Genomic DNA, 17725 nt, shown 5'->3' with positions numbered 1-17725 from the left:
TGATAATGGAAATCTTATACCAAAATCTACATCACTTTGATGATCTATATGCCCTTATGCTTTCTAAAGAGCTTTTTGTGCGTGTGCTGCCCCAGATAAAATAGGATACTTGTACTATTGTCTGCAGTAGCTGCTGCATTGAGAAGCCCTGGTAATGGGCAGTGGGGGGGGGGGTAATATTAAATGTATTATTATTTCAGTCTTCATATCAAAACACCTCTGCAAATATTGCTGAGTGCTGTGTAGCAGACACACGTCTATTTTCTGCCTGTATTGTATTTTGTGGCGTGTTTATTATGGTAATCTGTCATGTGGTAAAAGTAAAATGAGTATAGTTACATCTTCTCGTTTTGTTAGTTTTTAGTTTAGTCTAGTGGAGAGTGACTAAGCACAGGGAATAATATTTTTTGTTGACTACTAATTGGAATGTTATTAGAATGTTTAATTATGCTCTTAGTTAATTGGAATGTTATTATACCACTTAAATAGGCTAATTAGTTACACTAACTGTTAGTTTGCTAACTAGATCACTGATTGTAATGCTATTAGAATGCTTAGTTATGCCATTGGAACACTAATATCGTGAATAGACCGTTATATTGCTCATTTAGTTTCATTAGATTTTTAAATCGCTACAAGGTCGTTTATCTTTGCTAGTTTCATAATAAAGGCTCCAATGTACCTTTTTTTGATTTGTAAATCCGTTACTTGGAAGCACATCATACAATGTTGAGTACCCCGGCTTAATCTCTCAGTGGTTTTGGTTTTCAAGGAACTGTTACCTTAAGCTTAATTGTCTGAAACAATTTGCCAGCTACTATAAGACGATATATTTTTTGGGGAATTGCTTGTGTCACAATTACAGGAACTGCCACTCTACTCTGTTGTTTGAAATGATTAATCTCTCCAATAGCTTAGCATTTTAAAAACATTTGCAGTTTCTAGTCATCAGGCTCTAGAACCAGCATGGATAACTTCACGCATCTCAACACTGAATTGGTTCCACAACCTACAATCTCACTTTCAAGGACTCTACGACTCATGTTCTCAGTATTATTTATTTATTTGCTGCACAATTGGTCTTTTGCACGTTACTTATTTGTCAGTCTTTGTTTATTAATAGGTTTTTTTTCATAAATTGTATTTTATTTCTTTTTCCTGTAAACGCTTGTAAGAATATGAATCTTTAAGTAATATATGGGCAAATGTCAGGCACATATTGTATATAGAAAGCTAGGGTGCCTAAGACTTTTGCACAGTACTGTATTTGTCATTGTGAAGCAGAGAGTGAGTTTATAAATCTGGCGGGAGCCAAAGGATGTTGGAAACAGTGAGGGTGGAGCTCTGCGGGAGGGGTGGCGGAGAAGGAGTGCCAAGGGTGGGGGGTGGTGCCTGTGCAGACACACCCAGCCCTGAGACACTAGGCAAGATAATTTGATTCCAAACAATTGTTTTTTTTATCCATTACAGAACGTCTCTCTGGTTCTTCCCCCTTTCCCAGAAATGATTTCCCTCTCCCTGCCCCCTTCCCAATCTCAACCCACAACAGAGATTCATATCAGAATCAAGTTCATCATTGCTCACGTATGTCGTACAATTTTTTTTTGCAGTAGTACAGTGTAATACATAAAATTACTACAGTACTGTGCTATATAGCTAGAGTGCCTAAGACTTTTGCACAGTACTGTATATACTCTGATGATGAAATTACTTGGACTACAGGTATAGCTAATAAATGTAATGGAATCTGCTACTCTAATACCAATGGTTCCAAATGGAACCACTGACATTTGGCCTTTGAAATGGGAGTAAATTGAGGACTCCACTGCATGTGTTGTGGAATTTGCAAGTCCAGGGCATGATGACAGATTTGGAACTGCAAATATGCTAGTTTCTTCTGCTGCTAAACTGCAAAGACCACAAACTCAACAGAGAACTTGCTGTTCTTAAGTTAGTTAAAATCTGAGTTATGGAGTCTGCATCAAGTTACATATGGTGCACAATTGAAACCACATTAATTTTGACTGAGATTGTAAGGTTGAAACTAAGAGGAAATTAACTTCATATCGTGAAATTACTTTGGCTTAGTTTAATGTTTTAATTACCTTCGATTATTTTTAGGTTTCATTTGATATTAAAAACAACTTCTTTTCCTACAGTGATTCATTTCAATTTTATTAATTTTTGTGTGTCTGAATGTCAGAGGTATTTAAACGCTATTATTCACACAATTTTCATAGCCAGCAAAGTTCATGACCTTTCTATCAAAGCTTACAGAAGCATTTCAGAGCTATTCAATGCAGATTGGAGGTCTTTGTTCAGACCATACTGCTAGTACTGGATGTTTTGGGACTGTAATCAAGGCCTCTGCAGCTGGAACAGATAAATACATAGATGGGGAGACAACTTTAATGGTGGCGCCCATGCCAGTCCAGAAATTTTGGATTAGTGTTATGTTATTGATATTTGCATACATTTCAACATGGAAAATATCACTTCTATAAAATCAAGACAGACAAGCTGCTACCAGGTTAAGCTTAACTCCCACATTTTTGGCTTAATGACTTATGAACATACCTTCACAGGTCCTTGGTTAATAAAATACTGAGCCAACTCTAAAGCTCCTTCTGCATCTTCTGATGGATCATGGCCACCCATTTCCGTTGACTGAATTTCTCTTCTGTTTGGGGAAAAACATCCACATAAGATGGATACCCCAAAGACATACACAGTAGATTTGTACTGTAAATACAAACATTTTACAGTGCAGAGAAGTCTTAAAAGTTTAAAACACCAATGACTCTCAGTTAGTGAGATTTAAAGATAATGGATTAGCTCAAAAGCTCCTAATCTTGCGACATGTTACATGCTTTGATGGGCTACAAGGGCTTCTTAAGAGAGAAATGTCCAAAGACCGTTTTAGTAGGGCATTTAGCTCCCAACCTCATTTTATTATACAATATCTTATAATTGACCTTACATCACAGATATGATTTGAGCCCCATATCACCAATAGCTTTGAGATACTATAATTACTATATTATAAGAACATTATATTTTTAATAATTATATTGGTTAACAAAATATCAGTCATTCTCACAATGAAAACATCAAATGATCTTCCATCAATAGCTATTTACAGAAGGGAAAACTGGCTATTAATTTTAAAATGTTCCCCTTAGTTATTATCATCATCAACATGTGCCATGTCTTATGATACGGACAGTTGTGGTCTATCCATGACCATGTTTGTTCTTGGTAAATTTTTCTACAGAAGTGGTTTGCCATTGCCTTCTTCTAGGCAGTGTCTTTACAAGACGGGTGATCCCAGCCATTATCGATACCCTTCAGAGATTGTCTGCCTGGCATCAGTGGTCGCATAACCAGGATTTATGATATGCACCAGCTGCTCATACAACCATCCACCATCTGTTCCCATGGCTTTACGTGATCCTGATCGAAGGGCTGGGGGGGTGGGGAGAGGGAAGAGGAGAAACAAAGCAGGTGCTACACTTTGCCCAAGGGTAACCTGCAGGCTAGTGGAGGGAAGGAACACCTTACACCTCCTTCGGTAGAGACATTTCTCCACCCCATCATCCAAGTTACAGATTTCCTAAAAAGTAGTATATACCTACCCAATCCATTTCTCTAATATTGTAAAAACAGCGACAAAGTAATCCTCCTTATCGTGAACCCTAGTTTTATCTCATGAAGGCCAGGTATCAATTTGGCAAGCCTATATTACTCTCCCAACACACTCAAAAGATCCTTTGCAAGGTGAGAAAGCCAGACACTGTTTACCGAGGGATCTGTACTGTTGCCGAATAATTCCTCAATACAACTCTGATAATCCATTGTCTGATATTTTTCTTTTTTGACATTTTGATAGTTTGACATATGACTCTTCAGTTTAGTTCCCAATATTTGTCCCAATAAAACAGCCAGCATATCAAAAACCCCACCACTCTGGCCATTCTTTCTCCTCCTTTCGGGCAGAAGATACAAGAGCCTGAAAGCACACACCATGAGGCTCAAGAAGAGCCTCTATCTTGCTGTTATAAACTACTGAATGGTTCTGTAGTATGATAAGATGGACTCTTAACCTCACAATATCCAGTACCTTGTATCTTATCGTTTACTTGCAATGCACATTCTCTGCAGCTGTTACACTTTATTCTGCATTGTTATTGCATTAGCTTGTTCTACCTCAATGCACAGTGTAATGAATTGATCTATATGAACAGAATATAAGACAAGCTTTTCACTTTACCTCTGTACACATGGCAATAATAAACCAATTTTAATTCCCTGCTCACTGACGCTTCATTCCCATGCTCCTTTTAAACCCTGTTTCTCATATTCCCTTTAGTCTAATCTGATTCAATGGAAAATTTATTCTACTGCTGTGTAACATTATAAAAGGAGAATAAAAAGTGTTGGTGTATTAATAGGCATAATATTCATTCGTCCAGAGAATCTGCCAGTCCCGTATACCGAAATCTCAAGGAAGTTTTAATGCATCTCTCTGCATGCTAGTCCTCTAGTTTTAAATGATAACATTCCCTTGGCCTTTGATTTTTCTCAGTTGCTGGTCATAAAAAATTAACCAAATACAGCATGGAGTTGCTTAGGGAAGGTTTCTTTTCCAAATAATGTGATTGAATTTTGAGTGCAATATTTCAGATAAAATTCCACAAGGATTTCAGCATGCTGTTTGACAGAACTCCACAAGACAAAACTCAGAGAAGCAAAAACCCAGGGGATCCAGGAGAAAATAATGAACTGGATTCAGTAGAATCGAATCAGTAAAAAGTAAAAATCTGTTGTATTTAGTAACGAGGAAACTGCTTGCAATGCAATACTACATGAGTCCTTGCTAGTTTTTCATGGTGTGCATCAATGATTCAGATTTGTACATAGCAAATTTGATAAAGAATTTGTGAATGACAGTGAGGAAGGAAATTGTAAAGTCGAGATGGCTAGTAAAGTGGCTAAAGCAATTCAGTTTAGAGCAGGGCTTCTCAGTCTGGGATCCACAGAACCCTCAGTTGATGGTAAGGGTCTATGGTATAAAAAAGGTTGGGAACCTCTGGTCTAGAGAAATACAAGCTATTATGCTTGGGAAGGTTAAACAAGGGAATACATATTAAATGGCAGAAAACAGAGAGACCTTGAATGAATGTCACAAGTTGTTGAGATTGCAGCTAAGTTCATAACATGGTTAAAACACTATAAAGGAACTATCTTGTGTTTGGCAAAACATTACATTTGGCCAAGAGGCCATGCAAGAATGCTATAAGACACAAGTCAGACCAGAGCAGGTGTATATGTAAAATAGTCACCATCATATGAAGAAATGAGAGCGTTAGAGAGGGCATTTATAGATTGCTGCCAGGACTGACTGTGTAATAATAAGGTAGGATCAATTAAACTGTTTTTCTTTTAAAAAGGCTAATGGATATTTTTGAGAGGTAAAATTACATATGTAAATAAAGTAAATAGGAAAAACATTTCCCTGAGCAAACAGATGATCAGAATCCGGTTTAATATCACTGACTCATATAACGTGAAATTTGTTGTTTGGCAGTATCAACACAGTGCCAAGATATAATTATAAAAATTACAAAAAATAAGTTGTGCAAAAAATGGACTAACAAGGTTACATTCATGGACTGGTCGGAAAAGTGATGGCAGAGGGGAAGCTGTTTCTGAATGACTGAATGTGGGTCTTCAGGTAGTACAATAATTAGGAAAAACAGATTTAAATAAGATTAGTTGCGAAATAATAAATTAATCCAAAACACTAATGGAGATAAGGAATTCACTGACAAGGAGGCAGAACATTTCACATTTAGAAAGTACCTGGATGAGTGTTTGATGGCCATAACCCACAAGATTAGAACTATGAAGAAGTAGAATTGTCTCAATAATTCACAATTGGCTGAATAACCTCTTTCACCACCACAAACCTTGACAATTCTGATTTGTATGATGCACACACTTAGATTCCTAGATCCTTTAAAGCTTCCACTGCTCTGTGCTTTTCACCATTTGAAACTAATGACTGCTATGTACGAATGTCTTTAATTTTAGACTTTCATCTATACATGTTAAATTGCCACCTTGATTTGAGTCATAATTAAATTTGTATAAATGGTCTTTTTCATTAGTTGTTACTTATAAACAGTGGACAAATGTGGCACTGATACCGATCCAATAGGATTCTATTAAACACTTACCAAAGAGTTCTGCCCATTATCCTCACTATCTCCCGTCATTCCCCCTAACCATATCAGCAATTTGCCTTCAATTCGGTAAGCTCTAATACTGACTAAGAACTCATGAGGAACTTCATCAAATACTTTTGGAAAGCCCATTATGAATGTCATCCACTGACATTCCACAGGAGACTCTTCTTAATGCGGGGTGTAACGAAGCCAGAAAGAGAAGCCCAATATTGTTTTAAAGGATTTGAGGGGTGAGAAGGGATCAAGTTGGAATTGGCTTAGAAGCAACCTGTGGACAACCATGTATTCCATCTAGAGTGGAGAGGAGTCAGCCTCTTTCATCTGTATCTATACCAAATTACAATCTTGTACTTCACTAAGAGTGCAAAGACAGAGCATTTAAAATCTTTAAAGTTTCTTTAGAATCTTAATTAAAATTGTCCAAAGTATTAACCAGTAAAAGGGATCACGATTTAAAATACGTATTTTGTTCAAAATGGTACTGTATTTACTTCTCATTTCTATCACAATTGAAGAATGTTACACATCCAAATTAGAAAATGAATTTAATGTCCTTACCCAAGAATATTTTTTACTAAAACTTTCAATTTAAACCTTCGGCCCGAATCTCCAACAAAAAGGAGTGACGTGTCAATTACATTTGGATGGATCATCTATAAAAGAAATTAATTGTGCTCATTACCTGAATTAGCATACAAGATATAACATGGCAAAAGCTTTATCAATTGCTCTACTTCTCAAACGATACTTACTATAGTTGCAGAAGACTGCCAGTGCTACTGAAGCTTATTGAGGACTGGTTAAAGCCACACAGATTGTGAAATGAACATTGAGAACAGAGTCTGTAAGTTTTGCCTGTAATCACTGGAGTTTAGAATATTTAGATATGAAAGATGTTGAGAGATTACTTTCGCTCAGAAGCGATATGGTCTATTTTCAGGTCTTTGGGGGCGGGGGTTCACCACTTAAAACTGAGATAAAGAGAAATTACCTTGGCGAAAGTTGTTCGGTGTTCAGAACTCACTAAAGTACTGACGGTTAAGCCGAATAGAATTTAAATAGACTTATACCATAGGATCAGTGATGTGCTGACACAATGGTAGAGAAGGCTCAAGTTACTCCCATCTCTATTTCTCATGGTACGTCTCCAAAATGTATCTTAAATCCATATGAATTATGTGCAGGCAATTACAAAGATCTTACTTGCAAAGCTGTCAAATCGTTGTTTAAGGAGTGCCCCACAAGGACAGCATCAGGGGGTAAAATCTTCCTCAGCATGGCCTGAACATCCTTCAGTTTTGTTTCCACATTTAAAAGCATTTTCCAGGTAATGCCAGAGAACCTGAATGTACAATTTGTGACACTGCTTAGCTCTATCAATTCCATGAAACTTTTGACAACTATAAAATTGTATTAAAAAAATTAAAAATATATAGCTGTTTCTTACAAATTAGTTAAAAGATTTTCTGCAAGGCAATTATTATGATCATGCACATCAGCCTTTTAATTGTCCCAACAATTTTCCTGGAGATAGAAGCATTTATATAATCCAGAGAACAGTTAACCTGCGATAACCAAATTCTCTAAAGGAATTAGACTGAAGTGATCCCTCAATGATTATATTAAAGATGTATTTGGAAATGCATTGCTGCTTCTGTCCAAAAGAATCAATGACAATATGGAATTCTGTTGAGGTAAAATTCAAATTTTATAAGACAAATAACAGCAAGGGCTAAAGAATTCACAATAAAAATAACCAAATGAAATAGAAGCTTTCAGCGGAGTAATTTATTCAATGTTAGATCACACAAACTAATAAAGTCATGCAGAATCTAACTTGAACTGCTTGCAGCTTACGTTAAAATGCTTGAGATAATTTATTGGATCATATCAAAATCCAATAACATTGTGACATAAAGGCTGTATTCCTGTTTGATGTGTGACCCATTAATATTCTAGTTGTACATTAAAATGTGAGATTACACAGGTTGACTATTGCACAGGTCACTGATTGGAGCAGAAAGCACAATGATAGCATATCGGATAAACATAAGGCAATGCTTCTGACCCAAGAGGGAATCTCCCTGTCATCCAGTACATATTATTTATGACAGCTCTATTATCAGTATACTATTGCATATTTAACTGTATTTCACATATGCACTTTATGTCAACTTGCACATCTAGAAAATGCATTTTTATCTGTTAATATTATTGTGCTGATATCATTTTGTGTGTTATATGTGATAAAAGTAGTTTTGTTTCATTTAGCTGTATACATGTGTACATGAAAATAAACCTGAACTTGAATTTTTATGCTACAATCTTCTGCCAATTTCCATGATTAAGAACAACAATAGCAGCAGATGCAAGGCCTATCATTAAATACTGAAACCCATATCATAACACAGCATTCCACTGGATCTTACGATGAAGTTTACTACATGTCTCTAATCACTAATACCAAAGCAATGCAAGTACTTCAGCCACCACTTCTTAGTATGCTAAAACCATCAACGAACTTTCAGTCATATAGCAACCTTCAAGACCTCAAAGGGATTTCAGGACAAACTTCTGAATTGTAGACACTGACATAAAATGGAAACTTGGTAGCAAATGGGAACATAGCAGATTTCCATAAGTAGTAACGACCAGATAATCTTAGAACATTGAACAGTACAGCACATTGAAGGCCCTTTGGTCCGCAATGTTGTGCTGCCCCCTTGAAACTATTCTAAGATCAATCTAACCCATTCATTCAGGTGTCTATCTAACAGTCTCATCCTCCTTCCCTCCAAAGAGGAAAGCCCAAGCACACTCAACCTTTTCTTTCATTAGACATGCTCTCTAATCCAGGCAGCATATCCTTCCTATAGTAAGGTAACCAGAATTGGCTCTTGAACTCAATCCCCTAATTAACGAAGGCTAAAATCTTCTGAAAGTAAATCCGAATGTTGGAAATATTCAGCAGATCAGGTGACACCTGTGGAGGTGGGGGGGAGGGGGGTACATTGTCTGTTTAAATGCAGTTTTCCACCATCTGGAGTGTCTGACCTGCAGAGTTCCTCCAGCATTTTGTGTGTGTTGCTTTCTAGATTGTTCCTTCTTTTGTTAGTTGAGTCAAATATTGGACCTGTGGGAGATCTTTCCTACATTTCCTCAAAATATGGACCTTGACTTTAGAGCAACAAGTAAGAATGGTCTCATAATGAAACATCAAAAGCCCATTTCCTGCCACAGATGGTGCCTGACCTCCTGAGTTCCTCTAGTAGTTACTGGTTGCTACAGATTCTAGCATCCCCAGTCTCTTGTCTCCAAAGGTTTTTACTCTGGTCAGCAGGGAGACCCAGCACTTGGCACCGATCTATGTATGAAGACTGAGCTTAAACACTTCAAAAGAAAACAGCTGAACTTGCTGGAGAAAGGAATGTAGATCCTTATCAGTGAGGCTCTAAGTAACCACAAATACAACATGTAGGACCACCCGAGGACAGTTTTGAAGCAAACGTGTCTATGAGATACTGAAAAACACTGTCAGGTAGGAAATATTTAATTAAACTTACCTAATACAGAATCTAAAATGTATTCTTAGCTGTTGACCTTCATTCAATTTTCTGCGTCAGGTTAGTCTTTTCCTAGCCTTTGGTAGCCTCTATTAAAGGAGGAGGAGTATGTATGAGGAGTGTTTGATCGCTCTGGGCCTGTACACGCTGCAGTTTAGAAGAACTGGCGGGGAGGGGGTCTCAATGAAACCTATACAATAGTGAAAACTCTAGGTAGAATGGATGTGGAGAGGATGTTTTCAATAGTGGGGAGTCTAGGACCAGGGGACACAGCCTCAGAATACAAGGACGTCCTTTAGAATGGAGATGAGGAGTAATTTCTTCAGCCAGAAGGTGGTGAATCTGTGAAATTCATTGCCATAGACAGCTCTGGAGGACATGTCATTGGTGTATTTAAAGTGGAGATCGATAGGTTTTTGATTAGTAAGGGCGTTGAAGATTATAGGGTGCAGGCAGAAGAATGGTATTGAAAGGGAAAATAAATCAGCCATGGTTGAATGGCGGAATAGACTCAATTGGCCAAATGGCCTAATTTGGCTCCCATATCTTATGGTCTCTGCAACAACTAAGTTGTTCCGGACTTTAAAGAGTCCAATGGTGGAAGAAACTGACAGCAAGTTCACAGCTTCCATGCATGGAAGTCTTGAATATGCTGGCTTTTACGTAAAGAAACAAAGGTAGTTCAATAAATAACTGCTGGCATTTCCCTGCAACTTCTCATCCAATGTTATGGGATCTCTTAGTTCCAAGTGAGAAAACATGGATTCGAGTTTATGTCTCACTTAAACTAAAGCAACTCTGAAATTATTGCACCTTTTCAATTTTAGAGAGATTGGAATGTCAGACTAGACTTGGTGCTCACAGTACTGCAAAAGAAGCTTGGAAACACGATCTTCTGAGTCTATTGCTACTTGGCTGCACTGAGTAACGTTTAGCTCATTTAATGAAACATTTAAGAGATGCTCGGATAGACAGACGGTTGAAAGAAATGGAGGGCAATGTGGGAGGGGAGTGTTAGATTGATCTTAGAGCAGGTTAAGAAGTTGGCACAACATCGTGAACGAAGGGCCCGTACCGTGCTGTAATGTTCTATGACCGAGAGGGGTTTGGGAATGTTTTGTTGAGTTGTTGCTAATAAGTGGCATTATGCACTTAAATAATATAAACAGATAATGGTCTTGACTATTTTCAACGTACCACGTAATATGTTCCATGACACGGAACTGCACTGTGTGATTATGTAGCAAAATTAAAAACAGCCGAACAGTGGAATGAAAATATCTGAAAAAAAAATCAATCTGAACACAATGAGAAAGAGGTTCTTTTTAAGTATGCTATTAATCCAATTTGATCAATACCTGGTAAGGTAGTTAAGGATCTGGTTGTCTGGTTTCACTAGCTCATCCATCAAACAGTGTCCCTCTGCATCGACAACAGAGATGCGTGTCAGCTCTTTTCCCTTTCTGGTCAGGCACTGGAATAATTCACACAGATAAAAGTGTAAACACCTGGCATACATTTTTTTATATACACAAGGAATGAAAGTTATTATACCGCTATTTGGTCTCATTTTGAGGTTAAGCACACATCTTAAACTGACAGCCTTGGCTTGGTGCAGGACTTTCATCTCCAGTTAATTGGTAAAGTCCTCATGCTCCAGTCCAAACGACTGAGCAAATAATTGAGATTGACATGGCAGTACAGTCAAGTGATGCAGTATAAAACATCTTTTAGATAAAAATGTGCCCGTTACTTCCATATGAGAAGGCTATTATAAAGAAAATCTACTGTGCAAACTGAGATAAACCAAAAGAGCTGCCGTGATGTACTAGCCAGAATTAATCATCGTCGCCATAACAGATTAACTAGCCATTTTCCTTACTTCCACTTTTGCAGCTTTTTACATATAATTTGCCTCTATATTTGTCAACTTAACAGTTAGAACATTTCACAAATATTTATAAGGCGTTTAGAGTTTGGGCTGTGCTGTTAGACTACAAGAGATAAAAGGAGAATTATACCGTTTGGCCCATCAAAACTGCTCCACCACTCCATCACGACTGACTTATTATCCCTCTTAATCCCATTCTCTTGCATTCTTCTCATAACCTTGATGCCCTTACAAATCAAAAGCCTATCAGTCTCTGCTTTAAATATACCCAATTACTTTACATACAGCCATTTGTGGCAATGAATTCCACAGATTCGCCACCCTCTGGCTAAAGAAATTTCTCCCCATCTCTGTTCTAAAGGGATGTCCTTATACTCTGAGGCTGTGCCCCCGGTCCTAGACTCCCCCACTACTGGAAACATCCTCTCCACATCCACTCCACCCAGGCCTTTCAATATTCAATAGGCTTCAATGCGATTTCCACCGTGCCCCCTGCCCCCCTGTTCTTCTAAACTCAAGCAAGTACATGCCCAGAGCCATCAATGTTGCTTATAGGTTAACACCCCATTCCCGGGATTATTCTTGTGAACCTCCACTTAACCCTGGAGGCCAGTACATCCTTTCTTAGATAACAGGCCCAAAATTGCTCACGTGTGATCTGACCAATGCCTTATAAAGCCTCAGCATTACATCTTAGAAACAAAGAAAACCTAGAGCACAATACAGGCCTTTCGGCCCGCAAAGCTGTGCTGAACATGTCCTTACTTTAGAAATTACCAAGGGTTACCCACAGCCCTCTATTTTTCTAAACTCCATGTACTTATCCAGGAGTCTCTTAAAAGACCCTATCGTATCCACCTCTACCACTGTCGCCAGGCAGCCCTTTCCACGCACTCACCACACTCTGCATAAAAAACTTACCCCTGACATTTTCTCTGTACCTACTTCCAAGCATCTTAAAACTGTGCCCTCTCGTGCTTGCCATTTCAGCTCTGGGAAAAAGCCTCTGACTATCCACACAATCAATGCCTCTAATCATCTTATACACCTCTATCAGGTCACCTCTCATCCTCTGTCGCTCCAAGAAGAAAAGGCAGAGTTCACTCAACCCATTCTAATAAGGCATGCTCCCCAATCCAGGCAACATCCTTGCACCCCTTCTATGGTTTCTACATCTTTCCTGTAGTGAGGCGACCAGACCTGAGCACAGTACTCCAAGTGGGGTCTGACCAGGGTCCTATACAGCTGCAACATTACCACTTGGCTCCCAAACTCAATCCCACAATTGATGAAGGCCAATACACCATATGCTTTCTTAACCACAGAGTCAACCTGCACAGCAGCTTTGAGTGTCCTGCGGACTCAGACCCCAAGATCTCACTGATCCTTCACACTGCCAAGAGTCTTACCATTAATATTATATTCTGCCATCATATTTGACCTACTAAATGAACCACTTCACAATTATCTCGGTCGAACTCCATCTGCCACTTCTCAGCCCAGTTTTGCATCCTATCGATATCCCGCTGTAACCTCTGACAGCCCTTCACACTATCCACAACACCCCCAGTCTTTTGTCATCAGCAAATTTACTAACCCATCCCTCCACTTCCTCATTCAGGTCATTTATAAAAATCAGGAAGAGTAAGGGTCCCAGAACAGATCCCTGAGGCACACCACTGGTCACCGACCTCCATGCAGAATATGACCCGTTACAACCACCCTTTACCTTCTGTGAGCAAGCCCGTTCTGGATCCACAAAGCAATGTCCCCTTGGATCCCATGCTTCCTTATTTTCTCAATAAGCCTTGCATGGGTACCCTATCAAATGCCTTGCTGATAAAATCTTTGCTTTCATATTCCAGTACTCTAGAAATGAATGCTAACACTACAAAAATATTTAATGCTATTGTATGCTGCCACATTATACTCCTATTAACCTGTTTAAAATGCCAATTATGTTTTCGTTTTGTGTCTTTTAAAATCATACTAACACGGTTACATTTGAACTTGTTGAGGGTGTCTCTTTTCAATCCTGTAGTTGAAACTAATTTGCTCTGATTGCAAGTGTTGTGGATAAAAAACATTTTATTATAAAAACAACGGAAAGCGAGTGACCAACTTGGGGCTCGGCTTCAAATTCACATTATGGCGGTGCAGGAACGTAATATGAAAGTGCCTCCACAGAGACACCAAGGCACAAACTTTGAAGTAATTTGTCAGTGAAATAACACAATCTCTGTAGGGATCCATCAATGGTGACTCGTCATTACCTCCTCAGGAGTACTGGGAATAAGAATTAAATTCTGTCAAAGCCAGCAGCGTCCAAATCTAATTTTAAATAGATAATTAATTGTTCAATGATGCACTTAGAGGGGCCATCTTTTGAGCAGTATATAAACAGAGGTAGCTCTAAATACTCTCATAAGAATTTCAATTTCCTGGTCAATCTTTTAACTTCAAGCATTGATAAATTACCTGTTCATTTAATTAATTTACATTGCTGTGTGCAAGCTATGCCATGCTTGCAAATGTTTCTATTTACTCACAGGATGAAGATATCACTGCTAAGGCCTGCATTTGTTAATCATATCTGATTGTTTTCAACTATGTGTATAGTCATAGAAAACTACTGCACAGAAACAGGCCATTCAGCCCACACAGTCTGAGCTGAATCATTAATCTGCCTAGTCCCATCAATGACACTCCATACCCCTCCCATCAGTGGAGTTCAAATGGGACAACAGATAGACTTTAATGTGAACAACTCAGGTTTTCCCAACCATGATTCCCCTCTCCCTGCCCCCTTCCCACTCTCAGACCACAATAGAGACCCATATCAGAATCAGGTTTATCATCACTCACATGTCATGAAATCTGTGCTTTTTTTTGTGGCAGCAGTACAATGCGATACATAAAATTACTAAAGTACTGTGCCTTAGGCACCCTAGCTATTAATGTGCCTAAAACTTTTGCACAGTACTGTTGTTGCTGAAGATGTTAACCTAGAAAATTAAATTACCATTTCACAATCTAGTCCAAATAATGGACTGCTGTCAGTTATTTCAGTTGTGCATCTGCTCTGAACGAATCCTTCAGATCCTGGGAAACCTAAAATATTTTTGATATAAAAGTTCAGAATATATTTAGTACAGTGGTTTATACATTCTACACAACAAAATATAGACAGTGGTAGTCATTTACAGTTCTATTTGAATTGACCACATACTTCTTTTAACCTTCAACATCTGTCAACAGGGTGAGAGTAAGCGAGCACGGAATAAATTCAGCTAAAGCAATTCTTATTACTGTTTCTGGCTTAACCACTGGATTATTTAGCTACCAGGAGTCAGTGAAAAAGATTTTTGCAAGAGCAAATGACATTTAATCAACGTCCTCTCTATTTTTTTTCAGCTGCATGAATCAACCGTTGCTCTGAGCAGGAAATTTTTACATGACCTGAGAACTATGCAGTACTAAGTATTTTTTTAAAATAAGAGTATTATTAACATTTAAAATGAAAATTGGAAAATCTCATACTTTTGATTTTATTAATTGCAGGATATAATGAGGGGGAACGTCGACTCAGACCATGAAAGGCCTGCGTTGGGCATTTCCATGCCTTACAAGGCACAGATTGGAAGTCTGTGTGGGGCACCACTCCTCGCACAGACTAGAGCAACGTGTGATTAAGTGCCTTGCTCAAGGGCACAAACATGCTGCCACAGCTGAGGCTCGAACTAGTGACCTTGAGATCACTAGATGGATATAATGAAATACAGTATAACAAAGAAAACTTTTCACATTTCATAAACTTTTAAACTTAGACGGCGTCAATGTTCAGTGGGCTGGCGGTTTATTAACAATGAGCTATAGACTTCAATTCTGTGTTTATTGTTACAAATAGTAACAGTGTTGTAACTTGAAACACTGACAACGTAAATACATTGAAGCTCCAAAATGTTCCAAAGTAAAGGTTGAGGTACATTTATTATTTAGAAAATTTATGGATTATTTTCATTAACACATAATTACAGTATTTTACAATTATAATAACAGATTTCAAAATTGTATTAGCATAACTTTAAGATCATATTAACATAATATAAAAGAAAATCCCAGCTGCGCAGCAACAAAGGCTATGTGCGCAGGAGCATTTCAGTTACTGCGCGGCCACACACCCAGACAGCTTAGAGTAAACAGTACATTTGATAACTTTTTATGAAACTAATACTAGAAGCTAAAATATCCAAGAGTGGAAAGGGCCCAAAAACATACAAGGGAGCTAGAGTTTTACTCTTTGGCGAGGAGGAGGATGAGAGGAGACATGATAGAGGTGTACAAGATAATAAGAGGAATAGATAGAGTGGACAGCCAGTGCCTCTTCCCCAGGGCACCACTGCTCAATACAAGAGGACATGGCTTTAAGGTAAGGGGCGGGAAGTTCAAGGGGCATATTAGAGGAAGGTTTTTTACCCAGAGAGTGGTTGGTGCATGGAATGTACTGCTTGAGTCAGTGGTGGAGGCAGGTACACTCGTGAAGTTTAAGAGACAACTAGACAGGTATATGGAGGAATTTAAGGTGGGAGGTTATATGGGAGGCAGCGTTTGAGGGTCAGCACAACATTGTGGGCCGAAGGGCCTATAATGTGCTGTACTATTCCATGTTCTATGTTGTATTTTTATGTGATATGTGGTATGATAGCGTGGTGGTTAGTGTTGTGCTTTAGTGCCAGCTATAAGATAGAGATCCAATTCTTGCCACTGTTTATAAGGAGTTTGTACATTCTCCCCGTGACCATATGGATTTCTACCAGGTGCTCTGATTTCCTCCCACATTTCAAAGATGTACAGTTAAGTTTAGTGAATTGTGGGCCTGATAAGTTGGCACATAGTGACACTTGCGGGCTGCCTCCAGCACATCCTTGGCGCAACAACTCATTTCACTGTATGATTTGATGTAAATGTGACAAATAAAGCTAATCTCTCCCCATCACTGGGACATAGGACATCAACAGCAGCTCTCCAGAGTCCTCGGTCCTGAGCCAAAGGTTGAATTGACCTAAGGCTTCCACTTTCGCCACACAACTTCATACATCTTCTTGGCAAAGATCCTTCCTCTCCTTGAGATGGGGTTTTTGGAGCTTCTGTTGGTGTTTCTGTAGTTCTGGGCTTGTACGGGACGGGGTTGCTAACCCCGTGCCCAGCCCTCCTCCTTTCGCAGCCATGCTTGGGACCATCCATGGCTGAGTTCGAGTGATTGCACTACTACCAAATGGTCTTCTAGCAATCTGCCCCTGACAATAGGGGCTCACAACAAGACCCTGGAAAAACTGAGCACTTGCTGTATCCTGAGAGTTCCTTTCAATTCTTGCGATCACTCGAGTCAAGATGTTCTCCTAAGGGGTTGTCTATTGGTGGTTTCTCAGGTGGCTGTAGAAGCCAAATCACGATCCACATTTTCTGGTACAGTACTGGACATGAGTAAATGGTGGCTGTGGCTAGTAGTTGGGTCTTTTGACTGTTCATTCTCTCCTTTCGCAACTGCAGCACTTCGGATATCACTCTCATGTAGTGCAGATCCCTCTTGAAAAGATTTCCTCCAGGTGCATCTATGGAGTGCCATGACTTCCCAGTTTTTAGATGCAATGTTGAATTCTTCAGGCCGATTTTTATGTCATCTTTTAAGTGTTTCCTTTGCCCATTGGTGGCTTGCTGACCTTCATTCAGCTGGGAGCAAAGGATCTGTTTGGGGAGACTTGGGTTAGGCATTTGAATGATGTGACCTATCCATCAGAGTTGTTGTTGCTATAACATGGTGGAGACACTGTTCATGTTGGCCTCCTGCAGTACACTGATGTTAGTGTGTCAGTCCTTCCAGATGATCCTCAAAATCTTTACTAAGGATCTTTGGTGGTATTGTTCTAGGGCTTTCAGGTGTCTACTGTATGTGGTCCATGATTCAGCCCTGTACAGTAATGCTCTATAAACTAAAAGTTTTGTTTGGACCTGTAGGTCGCTGT

At 38.9% G+C, this 17725-nt stretch overlaps 1 protein-coding gene across 6 annotated transcripts in view; it reads right to left on the bottom strand.

Moving 5' to 3' along the window:
• Positions 1-17725, bottom strand: part of LOC140203145 (RNA exonuclease 5-like) — a 75306-nt gene that overhangs the window by 40260 nt on the left and 17321 nt on the right. For all 6 annotated transcript variants that reach the window (XM_072269021.1, XM_072269015.1, XM_072269019.1 and 3 more), the window contains 5 exons: positions 14725-14813; positions 11170-11285; positions 7452-7590; positions 6807-6901; positions 2578-2680 (listed from right to left, as the gene is read on the bottom strand). In XM_072269021.1, coding sequence (XP_072125122.1) covers positions 2578-2680; positions 6807-6901; positions 7452-7590; positions 11170-11285; positions 14725-14813 — 542 coding nt within the window. The remainder of the gene's footprint in view (positions 1-2577; positions 2681-6806; positions 6902-7451; positions 7591-11169; positions 11286-14724; positions 14814-17725) is intronic.

This window comes from Mobula birostris, chromosome 9 (assembly GCF_030028105.1).
Source record: "Mobula birostris isolate sMobBir1 chromosome 9, sMobBir1.hap1, whole genome shotgun sequence".
In the NCBI taxonomy this organism is placed as follows: domain Eukaryota; kingdom Metazoa; phylum Chordata; class Chondrichthyes; order Myliobatiformes; family Myliobatidae; genus Mobula; species Mobula birostris.
Note: the sequence above shows the minus strand (reverse complement) of the source record. Positions and strands in the feature narration are given on the sequence as shown.